General features: G+C 35.9%; 2 protein-coding genes across 2 annotated transcripts; both read right to left on the reverse strand.

Annotated features, from left to right (window-relative positions):
* Positions 1–8,248: 8,248 nt before the first annotated feature.
* On the reverse strand, positions 8,249–9,582 carry LOC113726235 (borneol dehydrogenase, mitochondrial-like). The gene is made up of 2 exons (XM_027249840.2): positions 9,428–9,582; positions 8,249–9,264 (listed from the first exon to the last, which is right to left on the reverse strand). The coding sequence occupies exons 1-2, from the start codon at positions 9,463–9,465 to the stop codon at positions 8,484–8,486; spliced, it is 819 nt and encodes a 272-aa protein (XP_027105641.1). The 5' UTR covers positions 9,466–9,582; the 3' UTR covers positions 8,249–8,483.
* A 3,374-nt stretch (positions 9,583–12,956) lies between these two features.
* LOC113726242 (uncharacterized) lies at positions 12,957–19,397 on the reverse strand. The gene is made up of 3 exons (XM_027249853.2): positions 18,851–19,397; positions 14,002–14,294; positions 12,957–13,647 (listed from the first exon to the last, which is right to left on the reverse strand). Exons 1-3 carry the CDS (start codon positions 19,209–19,211, stop codon positions 13,528–13,530), a joined length of 774 nt encoding a protein of 257 aa, XP_027105654.2. The 5' UTR covers positions 19,212–19,397; the 3' UTR covers positions 12,957–13,527.
* Positions 19,398–20,635: the final 1,238 nt, after the last annotated feature.

Below are 20,635 nucleotides of genomic sequence, written 5' to 3' on the forward strand. Positions count from 1 at the left end.
TATATTATATTATATATTATATATATTTTTTAAAAAATTATAGATTTATTTCAAAACTCGAGCTCAAGCTCGAGTAGCTCGGGCTTGATATTTACTCGAGCTTATTTGAGCTCAAACGAGCCGAGCTCGAGTTTAGTTTTATTTCATCGAGTCGAGCTCGAGTCCAAATTTTTTTACTCGATCGAGCTCGAGTAGCACAAATTTTGATCGAGTTCGAGCTTGAGTATGGTGCTACTCGAGCTCGACTCGGCTCGATAGCACCACTACCTGCAATGCATGTGCTTTTTTCTAGTCAAATAAAAATGTCTTAGTCTACGCCAAATGAACATGATGTTAGGCTAATTTAACGTGTTCCTTAATGCCTTTGCCGATCTGGTCAATTTCTCTGGGCTGCTGATGCGAGGAAAACACAAAGAAGAAAGGTACAAATAAGACTGAAAAATGAACCCATAATACTCGAATTGATTTTGCCTTGATAAGAGCTCGTTTGAGTTTGATTCATCAAATCAAAATTGAACAGCGTTTTATACTTGATAACATTCAAACTCAATATAAAAGGTCGTTCAAATTCGATTCGATAAATAAATAAGACAAGTTCGAATAAAATTTCAAATTTGTTAAATTAGCTGAACAAGTTTGAACACATGAGTATTCGATTTGATTAGATTCATTTATACGCCTACAATTAAGAAAAGGTATGGTTAGTGCAATTGATATTTGCTTTTAGCCTATTAGCGAACCTGAGGTACTTATTAGTGCAATTTGAAAATTTTCTTTTACGGAGTTTGATGCATAATTTTAAGGTAGCATTGGTCTCATACTCACATACAAAGTTAGTGTACATGAACAAAATTCACAAGTGCCATAAGATAAAATTCACCACTGCCATGTCGCATAATTAGACATCAAAGCACAACCCGCAAGTGGAAAGTTTTTGCAGTTATTTTCACCCCTTTTGGTCTTATTACGACAAGAATATTTGACCTTTTGAGCCAAGTCCGTGGTCAAAAGTCAGATTTGAGCCAAGTCGATGGTCAAAAGTCAGACTTGAGCCAAGTCGACGGTCAAAAGTCAGAGTTTATATCTATACTCTCCATAATAGTATGAATAGTTGCAAGCAATTTTTGTCTTAGTTTTGACTATGCCCAGAGCACTATTTTCTCAAATAATTAAGGTTATTTCATTTTAGTTATGGTACTAATTAAATGGATGAAACGTCACAAATTGATTCGATAATATTAGTAATTAAAATGAAAATTGAAACATTACCAATTGATTAAATAACTTTTGTAATTAAGATGAGAATTTTTGTCATTCAAAACTATTTATCAACCTTTACACTCCATTTTCAATTATCTCTTGTGCCTAAAATTTATTGTTTAAAGCAAATGAGAAAATGTTAAATAGACACATTTTAAGATTGTCGTCTATTAATGCCAAAATACACAAGCTCTTAGCACAAACCAAAAACATGCAAGGAAAAAAATATCCTTTATTGACTTGAAAAATCTTTATAAGAAGATCACGAGTCGTGTACTTTATATAAATACGAAAAAAAGTACAACAGAAATCCCACGGATTATTTACACCCTTATCAACCGTAATAGTACTCAAATAAAGAGCAAATAGGAGGGCATGGAAGGATGGGCTAGATGATTTGGAAGAAGGGAGTGTAAGTGAGAAATTTAAATTCGAGTCCTCCCACTTACATTAAAAAAAATTAACAAAAAAAATTGCAAATAGTCCAAGCTCTACAAACATTGCCTCTCAATATTTTGATTTAAGTTCATCACAAGAAAGAAAAATTGACATGACAAACAACAAAAGGAAAACAAATGAAAACAATAATTTAGTTTTAATTGAGATTATGGTTGAGCTTAGCCATATCCAATCAAATAACAAAAACTGTTCATATACTTCACTAGTAAACAAGTAACCAATTCTATTTCAATGCCATATTTCTTTTTCCTTTGAGAAAAAAAGGATAAATTAGATGTATATGTATTCAAAATAAAAATATATAATAATAAATTAAATTAAATAAAAAAAAAGAAAATATAAACAATCACTCTAAATTTTTTTTTTTATAATTTAAGTCTTTACTTTACTAATGTTTATCAATTTTGTTTGTCACTCCCAACTCGACATGTGCATGTACATTTCTCGTGGAGAATCAATACTTGTATGTTAAAGTATGAGACAGGACTTATCTGGAAAAGAAGTAAAAAAAAAAAGTTCAAAAAAATTCCCACATAAGATTTCAAAATTTTTAAAATGTTTTTACAATAATTGAATAAATGAACTGAGATGTATAAGAATTACTAGGGAGGAGTGCCCGTGCATCGCGCGGGTGTTTGGCATCTATGGTTAAAGAGAATTATTCGGTAGGTGAAAAATAATAGCCAACTTAGATTAATAAAAAGTTATGTGCATTCAATATTTTTTGCAAGGTGAGCAAGTGAATGAAGATACTAGTAGGTAGGGCTGTCAACGGTCCAGGTCTAGACCCAGACTCAGACCCGGACCCAGACCCAGACCCTGACCCAGACCGGACCCGTCAAAATTATCCGGGTATGGATAGGGATTTAATTTCGTTACCCAGACCCGGATCCGGATCCGGATCCATTTTGCCAAACAAAAAAACGGGTCGGATACGGAATATAGTATTCCGACCTGTATTGGACTCGGATCCGGATATAAATGGATCAATAATTTAAAAAATATATATATTTATTAATATAATTTGATTAGGATGATGTATTTGAGTAATCAATATAATTGGTCCCGGATCCTAATCAATATAATTTGATTAGGGTGATGTATTTGAGTAAGGTTAATTTGATTACTTTTCTTATTTGATTTTTTTTGTATTAGTTAGAAATTAGTTTATAAATATATGTTTTTTTCTCATTTTTGTTAGGAATTATAAATTTTGTTAGTTTTTTTTCGGGTAGACCCGGATCCGGATTCGGGACCCGTCGGATCTGGATCCGGAACATAGAGTAAAGATCCGTCGGGTAAACGGGTCGGGCCCGGATCCAATATAGTGTACCGGATCCGGGTCTGGAATAATGAATTTCGGCCCGGACCCAGCCCGTTGACAAGCCTAATAATAGGATAACAAACGCGTATTAAATAATATTAATAAAAGAAAAATGTTATTTACACTCCCTTTTTGTTATTTGCACTTCCATTATCATTTTTATTATATAGTTTTCATTTATTAGACTATATGATATAACAAATTATGGGAGTGCAAATAACAAAATATGGAGTACAAATAACATTTCCCTAATAAAATTGTTGCAGATAATAATGCACATTAACTGAATCCTACTTAATATGAGTAGCAGGAAATGCATAGATAATAGAGTAATCTAGAGGACATTAAGTGTGTCTATTTATTTAGAGATAGTAATAATAGAATATTTAGCCCCAGCAACAATCATCCATAAGCCCATTACAAGGAAGAAACTCCTTGTACACTCAAGGAACACCTTATGCTAAACTATTATTACTGTCCATTACTTCGAGTCGAAGCACACAAACCGAACAAAAAGAAGAACCTCCGATCACTGCAGGGAGATCACAACCCATATAGTGTGTTATAATATATTAATATACTATATAGTTGTATTTCTTCCTCTTTCATATACCATTGGCTCCAATCTAGGGATCCACTATTCATTGGTGTTTGGGCTTTGTCTCCTGGTTGCCTCTGTAGCTACTATCCATTAGAGCATCCACAATGGATTACACTTTGTGGAGTGTAATCCACATGCCACGTCAGCATTCCACTTTCTCCTCTTTTATTACACTTTCACTCACAATGGATTACACTCCACAAGGTGTAATAGCATGGGTCCACAATTAATCAAATATTTATTTTAATAATGCATAACTCATATCCCATAAATAAATAAAGTAATTTTTAAAACTAATTTTGTTATTTTTAAAAAATAAAGTACTAACTTTCGTTAAATTTTGTACATTTTGAATTTTTTTATTTTCTAAAAATGATATTATTAATTTTTAAGTTTGAATAATATATCTTTTTCTATGTTTCAAAAATAATATATTGTTATTTTTTTAAAAATAATTATATAGGAAATTAAACAAATCAACGGAAAAAATAATTATATTACCGTTGCCATGGAAAGAAAAATCAACGGATTACATGCATCATACATATGATGCGTGTAATCCGCATGACACGGCTCCAATGGGGACACGGCTCCAATGGGGAGCCGTGTCATGGAGGGGTGTAATGGGGAGCCATTACACCCCCATTGGAGATGCTCTTAGTATTGTTCGTTTCCTATCACATCATAAGCACACAAGTCAAATTACACAGATAGCACAAAGAGGAAGCTAATTACGAGGAAGCTAATTACGATGAACAATGAAAAAGAAACCAAAAAATAGCAAGCAAACTGGCAAATTCAGAAATCTCTCCCGAGGTTTCTAACAATTGCAAATTTACAACCATCTCCCTAATATTTGAAAATGTATGGAAACCCCGATAGAAATTATGTCTTGGTAATAATTGATGATATAAATAAAAAAATTCAATAAATATCCAATATTACCCTCTTTGATATGTAAACAAATTGAATGCTAAAAAGTCAGTTATCATCATTATTTATTAGGTGAAAATTTTAAGTTGGTTTTTTTGTATGAAAATTTAAGCCATGTTTTGAAAGCATTCTTTTGTGGTACTTTGGACTTCGTTTTTGGTTAAGCAATTTTTTGAGGATAATTATTTTAACAAATGCCTCCCTAATTAATTGGTCGACCTTTTGTAAATTGATTAGTAGATCTAGTCAAAAAAATTGGGAATGAAGTATAATGTACTAAGTTAGATAACGTTAAGAGTTTTATAACAAAGAAGTATTAACAAAAAAGCATTTCTATTTTTCTCTTTTAAACTCATTTTCACTTAAAATTTGTTAAAGTTTGTGATGGCTATCATAGTCTCTTTATTGCATCAAGGGAGGTAAGCGTAATTTTTTTTTTTAAACCTTAGGGGAAGTGGCCACAATTGTTAGAAATCTAAGAGAAGGTTTCTCAAATTATCCCTTTATTTATTTTTATATTATGAGCCCACATTCCTCATGGCAGACAAATCTAGAGCAAACAACTACGTGTAAATTTCCACTAATCATGAGTGTTGAACCTTGGTCTCAAGATGGTAAAGAAGTAGGGTCCAAATCAAGGCCTAAAGTGATTATTGGTTTGACAGCTAAATCTAAACTAATTGGAGAACAACAAATTCAAATACTTTTTCAGTAATCCAAACAACCTAGAGGAATTTAAGAGGATTTCAAATCCTTCGTTAAATTCCTCAATCCGATCGTAACCTCGGCAAATTTCAACCAAAAGAGTTGGCATCTGATCAAGGTAAGTACTTACTAGTTACCAACCAAAATCAGGACATTCGCCAGAAACAGCAATCGTTATCTACTTTCTGTCAATATTCTTGAACAATCCACTCACTTGTCTTCTTCCTTCCTTTGTTCCTTTTTCATTCTATTTCATGTCATTTGGCCATTTCCTACTTCAGAAACTCCAAAGCTTAATAATTCACCTTCGCTACCAAAGCTGCCAATAATGTTCAATCAAAAAATGCTCTCCCATATTATTACCTGAAAAGTAAGTTCAATTTATGCTGGCAGTAGACAAGTACTTATTTATTCCTCAGCTGTTGCAGCTCACTAGAACCTCAAAACCCAAGATCCGATTCTTTGCAAGAACTTAGTATTCACTCTTTTGAGCCAAGTTATGATTTAATAGTAAAAGCTACAGCCTATGTGGAAGCTGACAAAATTAAGGGCCTGAGTTTTTAGCACAGTTTGTGATAGGTTGCAATTTTATCATTTCTTTTATTATTAATTTTTCCTATTACCTGACCTAATGTGGATTAATTGCTAGATTCTACTCACTTTTGATATTTTGCATTTATTTCAGGGAATAGAACGAAAATATAATAGCTAATTTGGCAAGAAAAGAGTTCAGATGATAGAGTTTGTCCTAGGGGCATTTTTGGAACAACAAAACGTAAGCCCTTGTTGGGCAAATTGGGTCGAAGTCTTCATTTTTTGGCACATGAGCCGCCGCAAGGAGCACTACTTTATATAGGAAAATTGCGCAGGAAAAAAAGAGTCTTCTTCTTCCTCTCCGGAAGCAGCCCGCCGCACAAGGCAGAAGCAATAGAGAGGACGGACGACTGGATTGTTTCTTTAGCTTTGACTTTTCTTTTGGTTCTGGAGTAGCTTTTCCTTCTTCATAATTAGGACCTTTAGTCTATAGCTTTGACTTCTCTTTTGGTTCTTAGTAGCTTAGCTCACGTATGGGAGAGGCAAATGAGAGCAATTGAAAGATTCCTTGTAGTTTTTTCTTTTGACTTTTCCTTGTGGTCTGTGGTGGATTCCTCCTGCCGCATGATGGCCGCGACTGATGCTCCGATTTTGCATGGGTTTTTCTCGTCAATAATGAGCTAAATCCCTTTTTTTTAGTCAAGGAGCAACGGATGCTTTGGGTCACCTAAAATTATGAGATCGATTTAATTTTATTTTTTTTTATTTATTGGTATTCGCATATTCCTTGGTTGCAGTGTTTATGATTGTTTAATTAATTGATTGTCTTGGATCCGGATAATTAGTTAATTTGATAATCTATTGTCAATTGGGACATTAAATCCGTAATTGTTTAATTGTCTCAAAATAGTGATAACTGACATGATTGGGTTTGTGTCAGGGGAATACGCGAGCTAATCTAAAATAACCCTGGTAGTGCGTTATTTGATTAGAATAGGGCTCCTCTAATACGTAAGGCAATTGGGGAATTAAATTCTACGGGCGTACCTTGGATTGTTTCTCAATTAGAGCAGTGATTAACGGGCGTACCTTAATCACCGACACAGTAAGGAGGGGTTGACTGTCATCGCTTGTTTGGTAGTTATAACCTATTTATTGATAAATAATTGGAATTGCCTTTGCTTCGATGATCAATTAGGTGAACCATTGCTGAAGTTATTCCTTGGCTAGATCCTTAATTATCACTCATTAGATTTTAGTAAATTGTTATTTAATTTCTAGTTGGCTATTTTATTTTTATTATTTTATTTTTAGTTGGATTGCTTAAATTGTCACCCCTGAGATAAAAACACCCCCTTGTCACTGTGAATTTAAAAAGAAACAATTGCTCCCAATCCCTGTGGATTCGACCCTGCTTACCGTTATCTACAGAAATTAACTTTAGTTTGAGCAGGTTTTATTATTGCACAGGCTTCGACACCCTGTCAGTTTGTCTCCAACCAATTTTTTAACAACTGTAACTACAGTAATATAAAAAAACTCCTCAAAATTTTTAAATTACACATTTTAAAATATTCAAAACATAAAAAAAAAAAAAAATTTCCTTTCCCCCTTTTTTCTTCCACCTCAACCCACCACCACTACAACAGCCGGTCGGTGCTAGAGAGGGAGAGGGAAAAGAGAAAGAAGGCGTTGGCCAACTCTTCCGGTGGCCAGCAGTGCCAGTTCGGTGCCGGCAACCTCTTTTTTTTTGGACATTTTATTTTATTTACATGTTTTATAATAATAAGAAAAACTTAGCATATCGGGTAGAGGGGGAGGGGGAGTGGGGAGGAGAGCAGGGGAAGATGGGAAGAGGGAAAAAAGCAAAAAAAAAAAAAAAAAGAAGTTTCTGTTGCTTGGTTTCGGCAGGAGGGAGAGGGGGAGGGGGAAGGGAGAAGAAGAAGAAAGGTAAGAAAAGAAAAAAGAAAGAAATAAAATGCAAAGAAAATTTTTTTTTTCATCAATATATGGATTTAATTGAGCATCCATTTATACTCATTCAAAATTAATGAACGGATGTGGACAGATTTTTAGTGGACGGATTTGAAAGAGTCAACATAGTTGGATTAGATTGTGATTGATACCTCCACTCAAAATATGCACCACATCTTACATTTGTTTCAGATTTCAGCCAATCTATGATTTCCTTTGTTGCCAATAAGAATGGAAACACACATCAAAGAAAGTCACGTTTTCAAGACTTGCTAAAGGAACCATTGGCAACCAATGGAATGAGAATTGTTGCAAATCAAACATTGGCAGCAGGGGTTCTGGACTAACATTTAATCTCACTCTGAATGAATCATCAAGCTCTGGAGGTGCAGATATCGGGCCCATAGAGCAGGTTTAAGATGAGAAAACAGATTTAAGGTCAAATCAGAGAGGATAGCTTTGTAATAAAACGAAATTTCCTTCTTATTCACTTGTGAAAGTACAGAGCATATTGCTTCTGAACATAGATTTTTTTTTCTCAATCTAGTTACATCTTTGACTAATCGAATATCGTGACTGGAAATTCTTCAGTGGTTCATCAGAAATTCAGAAGTACATATTTCTGACTTTTGCATAGATAAAGGATTCTTAAATCATTTCTTTGTATCCATTCTGCAAAATAATGAAAGCTCCTCATTTTTTTGAGTTCTCATACATACACATAGCTGAATTAACAATACTGTGGCCTCCATCAACCACAAGGTTGTGCCCACTGACATATTTGGAGTCATCACTTGCCAAGTAAAGAGCTGCATCAGCTACATCTTCTGCCTTCAGTTCTGCACCATCCAGATACGTATATACTTTAGAAACTCCACCATAGATTCTTTCGACGAAATCAGCTGCCGAAGGCGTGGAAACAAAGTAGGGCGACAGACAGTTCACGCGAATGCCATATCGTCCGAGATCAACAGCAGTATTTCTTGTTAGGCCTACCACAGCATGCTTTGAACTCACGTAAGCATGAGGAGCACCTCCGCCAAGGGTAGAACATACACTTGCGGTATTTATTATACTGCCACAGCGATTAGGAATCATCACTCTTGCAGCATGTTTTGCGCCTAAAAATATACCTACAAGGTTTACACTGATTACGCGTTCAAAATCAGATTTTTTATCGTCAAGAATGTTGGATGTGCGTGATCCCCCTATACCAGCATTGTTGAACATGATGTCTAGCTTCCCATACTTAGAAACAGCAGTGTTCACTGCATTTTCTATATCAGATTCTTGAGTTACATCACAGTGAACATGTGAAGCTGATGAAGGATCCAAATCTTGGCATACTTTCTGGGCCAAATCATCTTGAATGTCAGCAACGACTACTTTCGCTCCATGTTTGACAAAAAGTCTAGCGGCGGACTCACCAATACCACTAGCAGCACCAGTTATCAGTGCAACCTTGCCTTGAAGCCTAGAGCAAGAAATACATGTTACTATTTGCAAATATCTTTAAAAACCCACCCAGAAAATATCACAGAAAACAGAAAGAAGAAGTTTCATGTTGGATTGATTAGAAGTAAAACTTTGGAAAGATGATCAAATTCAATTACTAGAAATGACTTGCAAGTGCTTACCTTTTCATAACATTTGAGGCGACTGCCATGTTTGCCATGGTACTAATGTCAGTGTTTGTCTATGTAGTACTATTAATTCCCATATGAGCCATGATGATGAGGCTTATATAGTCACAAAACAATTGCAACAGGTATGTAAGTAATCAGGAGATGAAAAGAAGTGGTTATGGATTGGACGGCAAAGGCTAATTAAATTAATTTATAAGCGTGCTAGATGTGTTCATTTTCAAATCTTCAACAGCTATTACGATTGCATGGATCGTACTGAATTGACTGTGGATATGTCATTCTCATAGTTTTCCTCATAGTTTTTAGTCTATGCCAATGAACATAAACGTATACTAATTTAAGAGCAGCCTTTTACGACCTGGCCAGTTTCTCTGAGCTGCAGACTGAGCTGAGGTGTGCTTTTACTGAAGCTGATGTACAAATTTTAACTCAACAGATTTAGGCCCCGTTTTGGTAAGTGAGTCTCTTGTGTGTTTGTCTAAAATTTTATTGTAATTTATTGTAGAAATTTTTAAAAAAATTTTTGAAGTGTATAAATTTTTGAATATTTTAAAATGTATAGTTTAAAAATTTTGAGAGATTTTTTGAGGTTACTATAGTTAAAGTTTTTAAACAACTTGTAGCAGACAAACTTGGCAAAAAACTTGTCTGTCAAACAAGGCCTTAGTTTCTCAAGTGAAAAGGGTAAAAAAAAAGGGAAATAAAAAACACTGTAGAGAGTTTCTTTTTATGGGTTCTAGATATTGATAGAAATTGAATAAGGATGTAGAAAGTCGTGAGAATAAAATATGACATTGTGAGTGTGTCTCTGCGTGAATATATGTTGTAAAGTAGAAGTCTTGAAGGAGATGCTAGGGAAAGATGTTCTTTTGAAGAAAATGAAATACTAAATGAATAGATAGTTTTCAATTCTAGACAAGCTGACGTACTAGATCAAGTGGTTGAAAAAGAAAAATACTATGTGAACAAATAGTTGTTTAATTCTAAAGTGGTTCAATATTACTCTATAATAACAAAGGAATACAAATCTAATTGTAATTCAAAGCTAGAATTTTGCGTTAGGTTCATGTAAATTTGTATCCAATTAAGATGACTTCTCTACTTGTGCATTGTGTTAGTAAGGATTTCTAGGACAGTTTGTTTTTCCCTTGCTAAAAAAATAAAAACTATTTGGTTCTCAAAATTAGTTTGTTAAGTAAATCAATTTATATTAACGGAATAAATACAAGTCTGTGTTAAACTTTACGATGACCTGCAATGGGTGCTTTTTTCCGGTCAAATACAAATGTCTTAGTCTACGCCAAATGAACATGATGTTAGGCTAATCTAACGTGTTCCTTAATGGCTTTGCCGATCTGGTCAGTGTTTCTGGGCTGCTGATGGGAGGAAAACATGAAGAAGAAAGGTACAAATAAGACTGAAAGCTAAAAGTGGACCCAATTATTCGATATTTGAATTGGCTTTGCCTTGATAAGAGTTTGTTCGAGTTTAGTTCACCAATTAATCAAACTAAAATTGAACAACGTTTTATGTTTGAGAACATTCAAATTCAATATAAAAGGTCGTTCAAATTTGGTTCGATAAATAAATAAGACAAGTTTGAATAAAATTTCAAATTCGTTAAATTAGCTGAACAAGTTTGAACACACGAGTGTTCGATTTGATTAGACTCATTTACACGCCTACAATTAAGAAAAGATATGATTAGTGCAATTGATATTTGCTTTTAGCCTATTAGCGAACCTGATAGTGCAATCTGAAATTTTTTTTTTTGTTTTACAGATTTTGATGCATAATTTTAACGTGGCGTTGGTCTCATACTCACATACAAAGTTAGTGTACATGAACAAAATTCACAAGTGCCATATGATAAAATTCACGAGTACCATATCGCAGAATTGGACATCAAAGCACAAACCGCAAGTGGCAAGTTTTTGAAGTCATTTTCACCCATTTCGGTCCTATTACGACAAGAATATTTGACCTTTTGAGCCAAGTCGATAGTCAAAAGTCAGAGTTTATATCTATAAAAGTATGAATAGTCTATAGGTAAGTGGAATCCAAACAAATTTTGTCTTAGTTTTGACCAAAGCACTCTTTTCTCAAATAATTAGGGTTATTTCATTTTAGTTATGGTACTAATTAAATGGATGAAACATCAGAAATTGATTCGATAATATTAGTAATTAAAATGAAACATTACCAATTGATTAAATAACTGTAGTAATTAAGATGAGAATTTTTGTCATTTAAAACTATTTATCAACTTTTATACTCCATTTTCAATTATCTCTTGTGCCTAAAATTTATTGTTTAAAGCCAATGAGAAAATCTTAAATAACCACAATTTAATATTGTCGTATATTAATGCCAAAATACAAAAACTCTTAGCACAAATAAAAACCATGCAAGGAAAAAAAATCCTTTATTGTCTTGAAAAATCTTTATAAAAAGATCATGAGTCCTGTACTTTTATATAAACATGAAAAAAAGGACAACAGAAATTCCACGGACTATTTATATCCTTATCAACCACAATAGTACTCATATAAAGAGCAAATAGGAGGGTATGGAAGGATGGGTTAGATGATTTGGGAGAAGAGAGTATAAGTGAGAAATTCATAGTCGAGTCCTCCACTTACACTACAAAAACAGCAAATAGTCCGTGCTCTATGAACATTGCCTCTCAATTATTGTGATTTAAGTTCATCATAAGAAAAGAAAAATTGACATGACAAACAACAAAAGGAAAAAAGAAAACAAATGAAAAAATAATTTAGTTTTAATTGAGATTATGGTTGAGCTTAGCCATATCCAATCAAATAACGAAAAATGTTCAAATACTTCACCAGTAAACAAGTAACCAATTCTATTTCATTGCCATAATTCTTTTTCCTTCGAGAACAAAAGGGATAAATTTGATGTATATGTATTCAAAATAAATATATATATATAACAATTAATTAAACCAAATTAAATAAGAAAATAGTTCCACAGTTAAAAAGAAAATATGAACAATTAGCTAGAAATAATTAAATGTGGTACATCATCAACACCCCTCTAAAAATTATTTTTATAATTAATCTTTACTTTACTATGTTCATCAATTTTGTTTGTCACTCCCAACTCCACATGTGCATGTACATTTCTCGTGGAGAATCAATACTTGTACGTTAAAGTATGAGTCATGATTTATCTGGAAAAGAAGTAAAAAAAAAAAAAAAAAAGGTTCAAAAAAATTCCCATATAAAAGTTCAAAATTTTAAAATGTTTTTACAATAATTGATTAAATGAACTGAAATGTATAAGAATTATTCTTTCTAAAACTAATAATCAAAATTTCACAAAGAATTTTAATATCTCAAAAGTGCTATACTTTGAATTAATACAATCATGTACAAAGCGCATGAGATATTGCCAGTAATCATAAGTTGCCTGCGAATGTGCACCACACATTCTCATTTGATATCCGAAAGTGAGGCAATCCTAAAATTGTCATTGTCACATGGAAAATAAGGGATTAATAAACAAAGATATATTTTTTGAAAGGAGCTATCTGTTTTACATCTACTACAATTCTGTACAGCCCTGTACATTTGTCTATATAGACAGCTGAGAATATACGCTAGTAGGAATCTATTCTAATGGTAATGCAAGCTTCTTGATCTATCTATTACCTCCATAAAGTTGAAGGACATGTACGTACATGCATCCCAGTTTCTATACAGACTATTTTACAGGAGCTCCTTTGTACAAAGAAAGTGCTGCAATTGCTTTTCAGGAACTATCCAACTTGCACATACAAGAAGAGCACAGCCAGGATTATGAGAGCGATGAAGAATATGGATAAACGCTCAGACCCCACGTTAGAGAATAATCTAACCAACAATTTTGGCGGCTGCTGCAAATCTGCGTGACTGACGAGCTTGGGAGGGAGGTAAGCTTTGTCGACTCTGTACCTGTTAAGTGGATGAGCTTCATTGTCTTCAAGTTTTTGCCTTCCCAATCTGAGCCTTCGATTTGCTGTGCCCTGGAAAGGAAGACTACAGGATGGGGTATCTTCGGCTGGCTGCTTAGACTTTTTCTGCGACTCAGGTTCTGGTGCAACCGTTTGCAGGTGTTGTGGACGCGTAGATTGCAGAATCATCTAGCTGGATGATATCATCTTTCATAATGTCAGCAAAATAATCTTCTTCAATGCTGTCACAATCCTGAATCTCAAAGATACAGATAGCTAATAAGGGTCTTGAAGACTGAATAAGCATCTGGGCATCAATTAAAATAAAAATAAACATACTGCTAATGGAATAGCTCTTTTTTCTAGTGCTTTATCAGCATATGACACCGACTGAAATTTCGACCAGTTAAACAATGATATTATAGGGACCCGAGAGTAGTGTATTATATTATAGGGACCAGTTAAACAACTGAAATTTCGACCAGTTAAACAATGATATTATAGGGACCCGAGAGTAGTGTATATGTAACACAGAACAAACAATCCATTTATTGTGGTATAAATCACTAGATGCATCCCTCAGCCAAAAAAACATGCAACAGCATACCTTCTGGTGGCTGGAAGACGCATAAGGAGACAATTCGTTGGGTACTTTATCATCACATTCAAATCCAGATTCAATCTGCTCAGTTGAATGCGAATTGTTGCTGCTACTACATTCCTTTGACCAGCAGTCGCCTAACATGGCTCCTTCAGAAGCATCAGTTTGCTCAATTCCGGATGAAGCAGTAGCATTGTTGTTTGCAGCTGATGGATGTCTGCCTTCTTGAGGTTTCCTTCGCGGTGAGTCGTCTAAATGGAACTCAGTGTTCTTTCTAAGGCGCCACACAACCATGAAATCTGTCAGGTTCTGAGATTTAGCCACCGGAGTATTGGCCGGAATGCAAAGAGAAAAAGAGAACGGAAATTGAGAAAGAAGAAGAAAAGAGAGAAAAGAGAGAGAATAACAGAAAAGAAAAGAGAGAGAAAGGAAAGAGAATGTCTGTTCTGCAAATTTACCCAACAACCTTCAGTTACAAAAGAAGGGCTATTTATGCAATTATTTCTAATGAACTGCAATTAAGGACTAATTGTCAACTTAAGTCAACGACGTAGTTTCCATCCTCTATACTTATACTCAAAACGAACATCGTTATGAATAAAATGTCAACCATTTTCTTCTTATTAGTGAAGTTCCGGACAATCCCTTCCCCTTAAGCAAAGCTTGTCCTCAAGCTTGGAAATCTGGAAACTGCTTCTCAATGAAGTCTTTGTCCTCCCAGGATGATTCTGACTCCGGTAAATGATTCCATTGCACCAAGTATTGAACAACGACCTGAAAGTGGCGCATGGTTGCTCTCCTTTTAAGAACTTTCTTAGGCTTAAGCAAACATTGACTCGCTGTATCCAATGCTGGTAAAATGGGCTCAACAGATTGAACATTCCCCACCTTCTTTTTTAGCAAGGAAATATGGAATACAGGGTGAATCCAAACTCCTTCCGGTAACAGTAATTTGTAGGCCACTACTCCCATCTTTGCAATCACTTGGAAGGGTCCAAAATACTTAGCAGTGAGTTTTAGTCTCTTTCTAATGGCTACGGTTTGCTGCCTATAAGGCTGCAATTTAAGGAACACCCAATCGCCCACTTGTAGAGTTCATTCAGTCCTGTGTCTGTCCGTGAAATGTTTCATGCGATTCTGAGCCTTGGCGAGATTCTCTTTGATGAGGGATATAACTTGGAGCCTATCCTATACCATGCTAACTGCAGCAGGTATGACACTATCATGGAAAGGTCCCAATCGAATATGGTTTGGTTTGTATTCATATAGTGCTTAGAATGGTGTGACTTGCAAGCTAGTATGAAAATTAATATTATACCAAAGCTCAGCTGCAGGCAACTAGCTACTCCAATGAGAGGGATGCTCACTGCACATGCATATGAGGTAATTCTCCAGGCACTGATTTACTTTCTCACTCTGACCATCAGATTGAGAGTGGTAGGAAGAACTGTAGTGCAGGCCTATTCCCAACAAATTGAATAGTTCTTGCCAAAATCTGCTAATGAAAATTTTGTCTCTGTCAGAAATTATTGATTATGGCAAACCATGTAGTTTATACATATTGTCAAGGAAAACACGAGCTATCTGCTGTGCAGTATATAGATGTGTGAGCCTTATAAAATGACTAAACTTGGTTAATCGATCTACCACCACCAAAATAGTGCCAAAACCATGAGATAAGGGAAGCTACTCAATGAAATCCATAGATATATGCGACCAAGCCTGTTGAGGTATTGGAATAGGTTGTAAAAGTCCAGGGTAAGGAACATTTTCATGTTTGCTCCTTTGACAAACATCACATGATCGTACAAACTAAATGACATCCTATTTAATTCCAAGCCAGTAGAATAGAGTCTGTATCCCGTGTAAACATCCCCTTTGTCCAGAATGTCCTCCCACTGCTGAGCCATGCAAGGCTTTGATCAGGTTGTTTCTGATATTGTTAGCAAACCCCACGTACAGTCTTTCTTTGAATTTAAGCATCCTCTTATCCAAGTGATAATCTGAGTCTTCATTAGGGTCCAACAATAGCTGAGCTATTTTCTATTGAGCTTCTACATCCCCATTATAGCTCTCAATAAGCTCCTGCATCCAAGCTGGTTGCACTGTGGAAATGGCACACATGTGGTGTGTTGTTGCATTGCTATCACCGATTTCTTCTAGATAGGACATCAACCACTCCATTGTCTGATCCTTTCTTGTACTGTATCTCATAGTCTAGCCCCAACAATTTGGTGAGCCACTTGTGTTGCAGTGGATGTTTAAGCCCTAATGACAAAGTGATGGCCAACCAGGTAATGCTTCCATTTAGACTATTTAGTTACAGCTAGCACCAGGGCAAATAGCTCATTTTCATACACAAATAATCCTAGGTTCTGATTTGACAAAGCATTGCTAAGGAATGCTATAAGGTGTCCTTGCTGCATCAGTACTGCTCCAATACCTACTTCACAAGCATCTGTTTCTATTACAAAAGGAAGATCAAAATCTGGCATGCTTAGCACTGGTGCTGTAGTCATAGCTTTTTTGAGGTCTTCAAAAGCTATATGAGCATTGTAGTTCTATATAAAACTCTTCTTCTTGAGTAGCTAAGTTAGAAGCTTACAAATCACCCCATACCCCTTAATGAACCTTCTGTAATACTCAGTCAACCCCAAAAAACCCCTCAATTCTTTGACTGTGCTAGGGGTAGGCCAAATCCTTATGCATTCTACTTTGGCTAAGTCCATGCTTACCCTAACATCAGAGATCACATGCCCTAGGTACTTTGTGGATGTTTTAGCAAATGAGCATTTGGATCTCTTGCAGTATAGTTGGTTATCAGCCAAAATTCTGAGTACAGTTTGTAAATGTTGTGCATGAAGCTCTAAGGTGGGGCTGTAAACCAGGATGTCATAAAAAAAACCAATACAAACTTCCTCAAAAATGGCTGAAATATTCTATTCATCAAGGCCTGAAAGGTAGCTGGTGCATTTGTCAGCCCAAATGGCATTACCAGAAATTCAAAATGCCCATGATATGTTTGAAAGGCAGTCTTGTGAATGTCTACTATTTTAACCCTCAGTTGATGGTAACTAGTCCTGAGGTCTAGTTTGGACATATACTTTGTGCCATGCAATTCATCTAGTAATTCATCAATATTTGGGATGGGAAACCTATCTTTAACTGTCAGCTCATTCCGTTTTCTGTAGTCTATACATAACCTCCAAGAATTATCTTTCTTCTTAACCAATAATACAGGTGAGGCAAAGGGACTTGTACTGTGTATAATGATCCCATTGGTAAGCATCTCATCAACCTGTTTCTCAATTTCTGCTTTATGGGAGTGAGGGTACCTGTATGGTTTGAGTTTAAAGGGTTCAGCTCTTGGTTTAAGAATAATCTGGTGATCCAATTCCCTTTTTGGAGGTAGGCCTTTTAGAGTAGCAAACACCTATGAATGCTGTTATAGTACCCTTTCTATAGACTCGGGAATATTCTTCTCTTGATCCTGTTTGAATTCTGCCTGTAGTGTTGCACAGTTTCTTTGCTTCTCCTGAATGAAAGTTCTGGGATCTCTGCCTCTCACTAGCTCCATTGCAGGCTGATTAATGAAGCCTTGAAGGTGAAGTAATTCCCCTTACTACTGAGAGCAATGCTGCGAGTGTGAAAGTCGAAAGTAATAGGATTGAATTGATACATCCAATCCACACCCAGGATGATATCCCATCCTCCCAACTCCATTACCTTCAAATCAAACTGGAACTGGTAATCTTGTATCAGCCACGCCACCTTAGGACAAACTGCTCCACTGGTTATGTCCGTCCCATCTGCCAAGGTCACAATGAAGGGACTTATAGATTGATAGGGCAAATGTAGTAGATTGACAAGCCTGTGATGAATGAAGCTATCAGAGCTCCCTGTGTCAACTAGGATCTTAACTGGTAAGCCTCCCATATTACCCATCAACAAAATTGACTTCCTCTTTATGGCACCAGACAAAGCATTCAAGGACACCTCTGCAAGTTCACCTACTCTGCCTGTGTGTTCATCTTGCTCCCCCACTACATCCTCAAAGTCAGCCTCTTCCTCCTCCTCAATACCTAAACAGTTCAAATTCCCTGATTTACGCTGATGCCCCATTCCAAACCTCTCCCCACACCTGTCGCACAGATTATGTTTACGTCTGTACTGCAATTCTTCAGCTGAGATTCTCCCAATCTCCTTGTGTACATACTCAGTCTTCTTGGTATTTGGGGCAATTGCAGGAAGCTTGTATGAATTAGAATGGCTCGGACCATTGGCATGACTCTTATACATCTCAAATTTAGGTTCTACTGCAACCTTTCCAATGGTTTCGATTGTTTAGACTGAATTTCCAAGGCATATTCTTGTAATTCAGCCACTTCAAAGGCCTTTGGTAGGGATTGTGGTTTGAACATCTTCATCATAGGTTTGATTTCATCCTTCAAGCCACTAATAAAACCAAAAACGAAATATGGCTCATCTAGTCTGGGATTCCTAGTCAGCATTAATGTTTTTAGTTCTTCAAATTTTTCCTCATATTCATCGACTGTCCCTTTTTGTTGCAATTTATTAAACTCTTCTACTATGTCAAGAGATTATTTTCCAGAAAACCTTTCACACAACAGTTCACTAAATTCTTCCCAAGATAACCCAGGCCTGGCTAGTTTCATCCCTTGGAATCAATTATCAGCTTTTCCTTCCAAAAACATTTCAACCAAATCTACCTTTTGGTTCACGGGTATTTGATAGTTCAAGAAATATTTCTGACATTTTCTTAGCCATTCTCTAGGGCTACCAGAAGAAAACATAGGTAACTCCAACCTTGGCAAATTAGGTACAAACATTTTACCTTTGGTTTCATGTGGGTGACCTGCCAACTCATTTGGAGTCATCAGTTTCAGATGTGCGGGCGGGGTTGGTAGCAGTGGATCTGGAGCCCCTCCGTCATTGTCCTGAAGTCCTTTCTCCTTCATCATCACCTTCAACAGTGCGTTGAACTTTTGCTCCATCTTGCTGAATTTCTGATCCAGATTCCCTACTATTGCCTCCAATCTGGAGTTATTGTGCTCCATTTCGTAGTGGAGTTTTTCCTGCAACTCGTTTTGTCCCGAAGTCTGAATTGTGGTCACGGTCTCTGCTATTTCTTGTGGTCTACTCTCCTGTTTCTTAAGTTGGTCTTCCAGTGATCGATATCTAGTATTTTTTGCCATGACGATATCTCAGTAGCCAAGGATCAGCAGCTCTGATACCAAATGTCAGGTTCTGAGATTTAGCCACTGGAGTATTGGCCGAAATCCAAAGAGAAAAAGAGAACGGAAATTGAGAAAGAAGAAGAAAAGAGAGAGAAAGGGAAGAGAATGTCTGCTCTGCAAATTTACCCAACAACCTTGGGTTACAAAAGGAGGGCTATTTATGCAATTATTTCTAACAAACTGCAATTAAGGACTAACTGTCAACTTAAGTCCAACGACGTAGTTTCCATCCTTTACTACTTACACTCAAAACGCACATCTTTATGAATAAAGCGTCAACTCTTTTCTTCTTATTAATGAAGTTCCTGACAAATCCCGCACCAAGAAAGAAGAAACCCATATTATATTTAAGGTGCTTCATCCTATAAAAGCTACTTAATAACTAAGGCAATCAGGAAAAAATGCTACATCAAAAGCACCATTTAACCTGTGACTTTCCACTCATGCAATATTCGTGCATTATCCATTCGGTCCTTTGTCCTTTTGGTGCCCTACCATTGTGAAACACCGAGGTTCTCTTTGTGCCAATTATAGTCGAACCTGACTTTATTATGAGCCCACATTCCTCATGGCAGACAAATCTAGAGTAAACAGCTACGTGTAAATTTCCACTAATCATGAGTGTTGAACCTTAAGAATGGGCCCAAAAAAAATTTCTTGCAAAATTTTCTAAGCTCTCTTTTTCTTTATTTTTCTATGAATACAATCTAAGGCTCAAATCTAGCACTCAATCACCCAGAATTTGTAGTATTTAAATATCACTTTTTTTTTTTTTTGTGGATAGTTGAATTGTCGTGAAGAGTTGGCAAAGAATAGAATTGGTCTAAAGAGTGTTTGGTGGCTTTTGCTAGGTTTGCTTTTTATTTATTGTTTCTTTGTTGTCGATGGTTTGTTTGGTTGTTGGTTAGTAGGAGATGTATATCAGATTCTTGAGTTACATCACAACGAATTAATGAAGTTGAAGAAGGATCCAAATCTTGGCATACTTTTATCAGCCAAATCACCTCGAATGTCAGCAAGGACTACTTCTGCTCCATGTTTAGCAAAAAGTCTAGCAGCGGACTCGCCAATTCCACTAGCTGCACCAGTGACCAAACCAACCTTGTCTTCAAGCCTGGAGCAAGAAATACAAGTTTTATCACTATATCCAGATATCTAACCCCAGAAAATATAACAGAAAACAGAGAGCAGAAGAAATTTCATGTTGAATTGGTTGTAACTAAACTTAGCAAAGATGATCAGATGCAATCACTGTTTAAACGATGGGTAAGTGCTTTACCTTCTCAAAATATTTGAGGCCATTGACATGCCAGCCATGGCACTAATGCTAGTGCTGCCTTTGGAGTAGTACTACTAGTTCTCATGTGAGCCATGACGAGGCT

The sequence above is a fragment of the Coffea arabica genome, chromosome 1c, assembly GCF_036785885.1.
Source record: "Coffea arabica cultivar ET-39 chromosome 1c, Coffea Arabica ET-39 HiFi, whole genome shotgun sequence".
Taxonomy (NCBI): Eukaryota; Viridiplantae; Streptophyta; class Magnoliopsida; order Gentianales; family Rubiaceae; genus Coffea; species Coffea arabica.

Bases quoted from the DNA above. Each gene is read 5' to 3' on its own strand.
- LOC113726242 (XM_027249853.2), bottom strand. From the start codon at position 19,211: ATGGCAAAAAATACTAGATATCGATCACTGGAAGACCAACTTAAGAAA. The intron at 14,295-18,850 runs GTAAAATGTTTG...AGAACCTGACAG, and splicing joins TCACCCACATGAAACCAAAG to ATTTCATGGTTGTGTGGCGC. The intron at 13,648-14,001 runs GTATGCTGTTGC...TTTGAGATTCAG, and splicing joins CGTCTTCCAGCCACCAGAAG to GATTGTGACAGCATTGAAGA.
- LOC113726235 (XM_027249840.2), bottom strand. From the start codon at position 9,465: ATGGCAAACATGGCAGTCGCCTCAAATGTTATGAAAAG. The intron at 9,265-9,427 runs GTAAGCACTTGC...TTCTTGCTCTAG, and splicing joins GCCTCAAATGTTATGAAAAG to GCTTCAAGGCAAGGTTGCAC.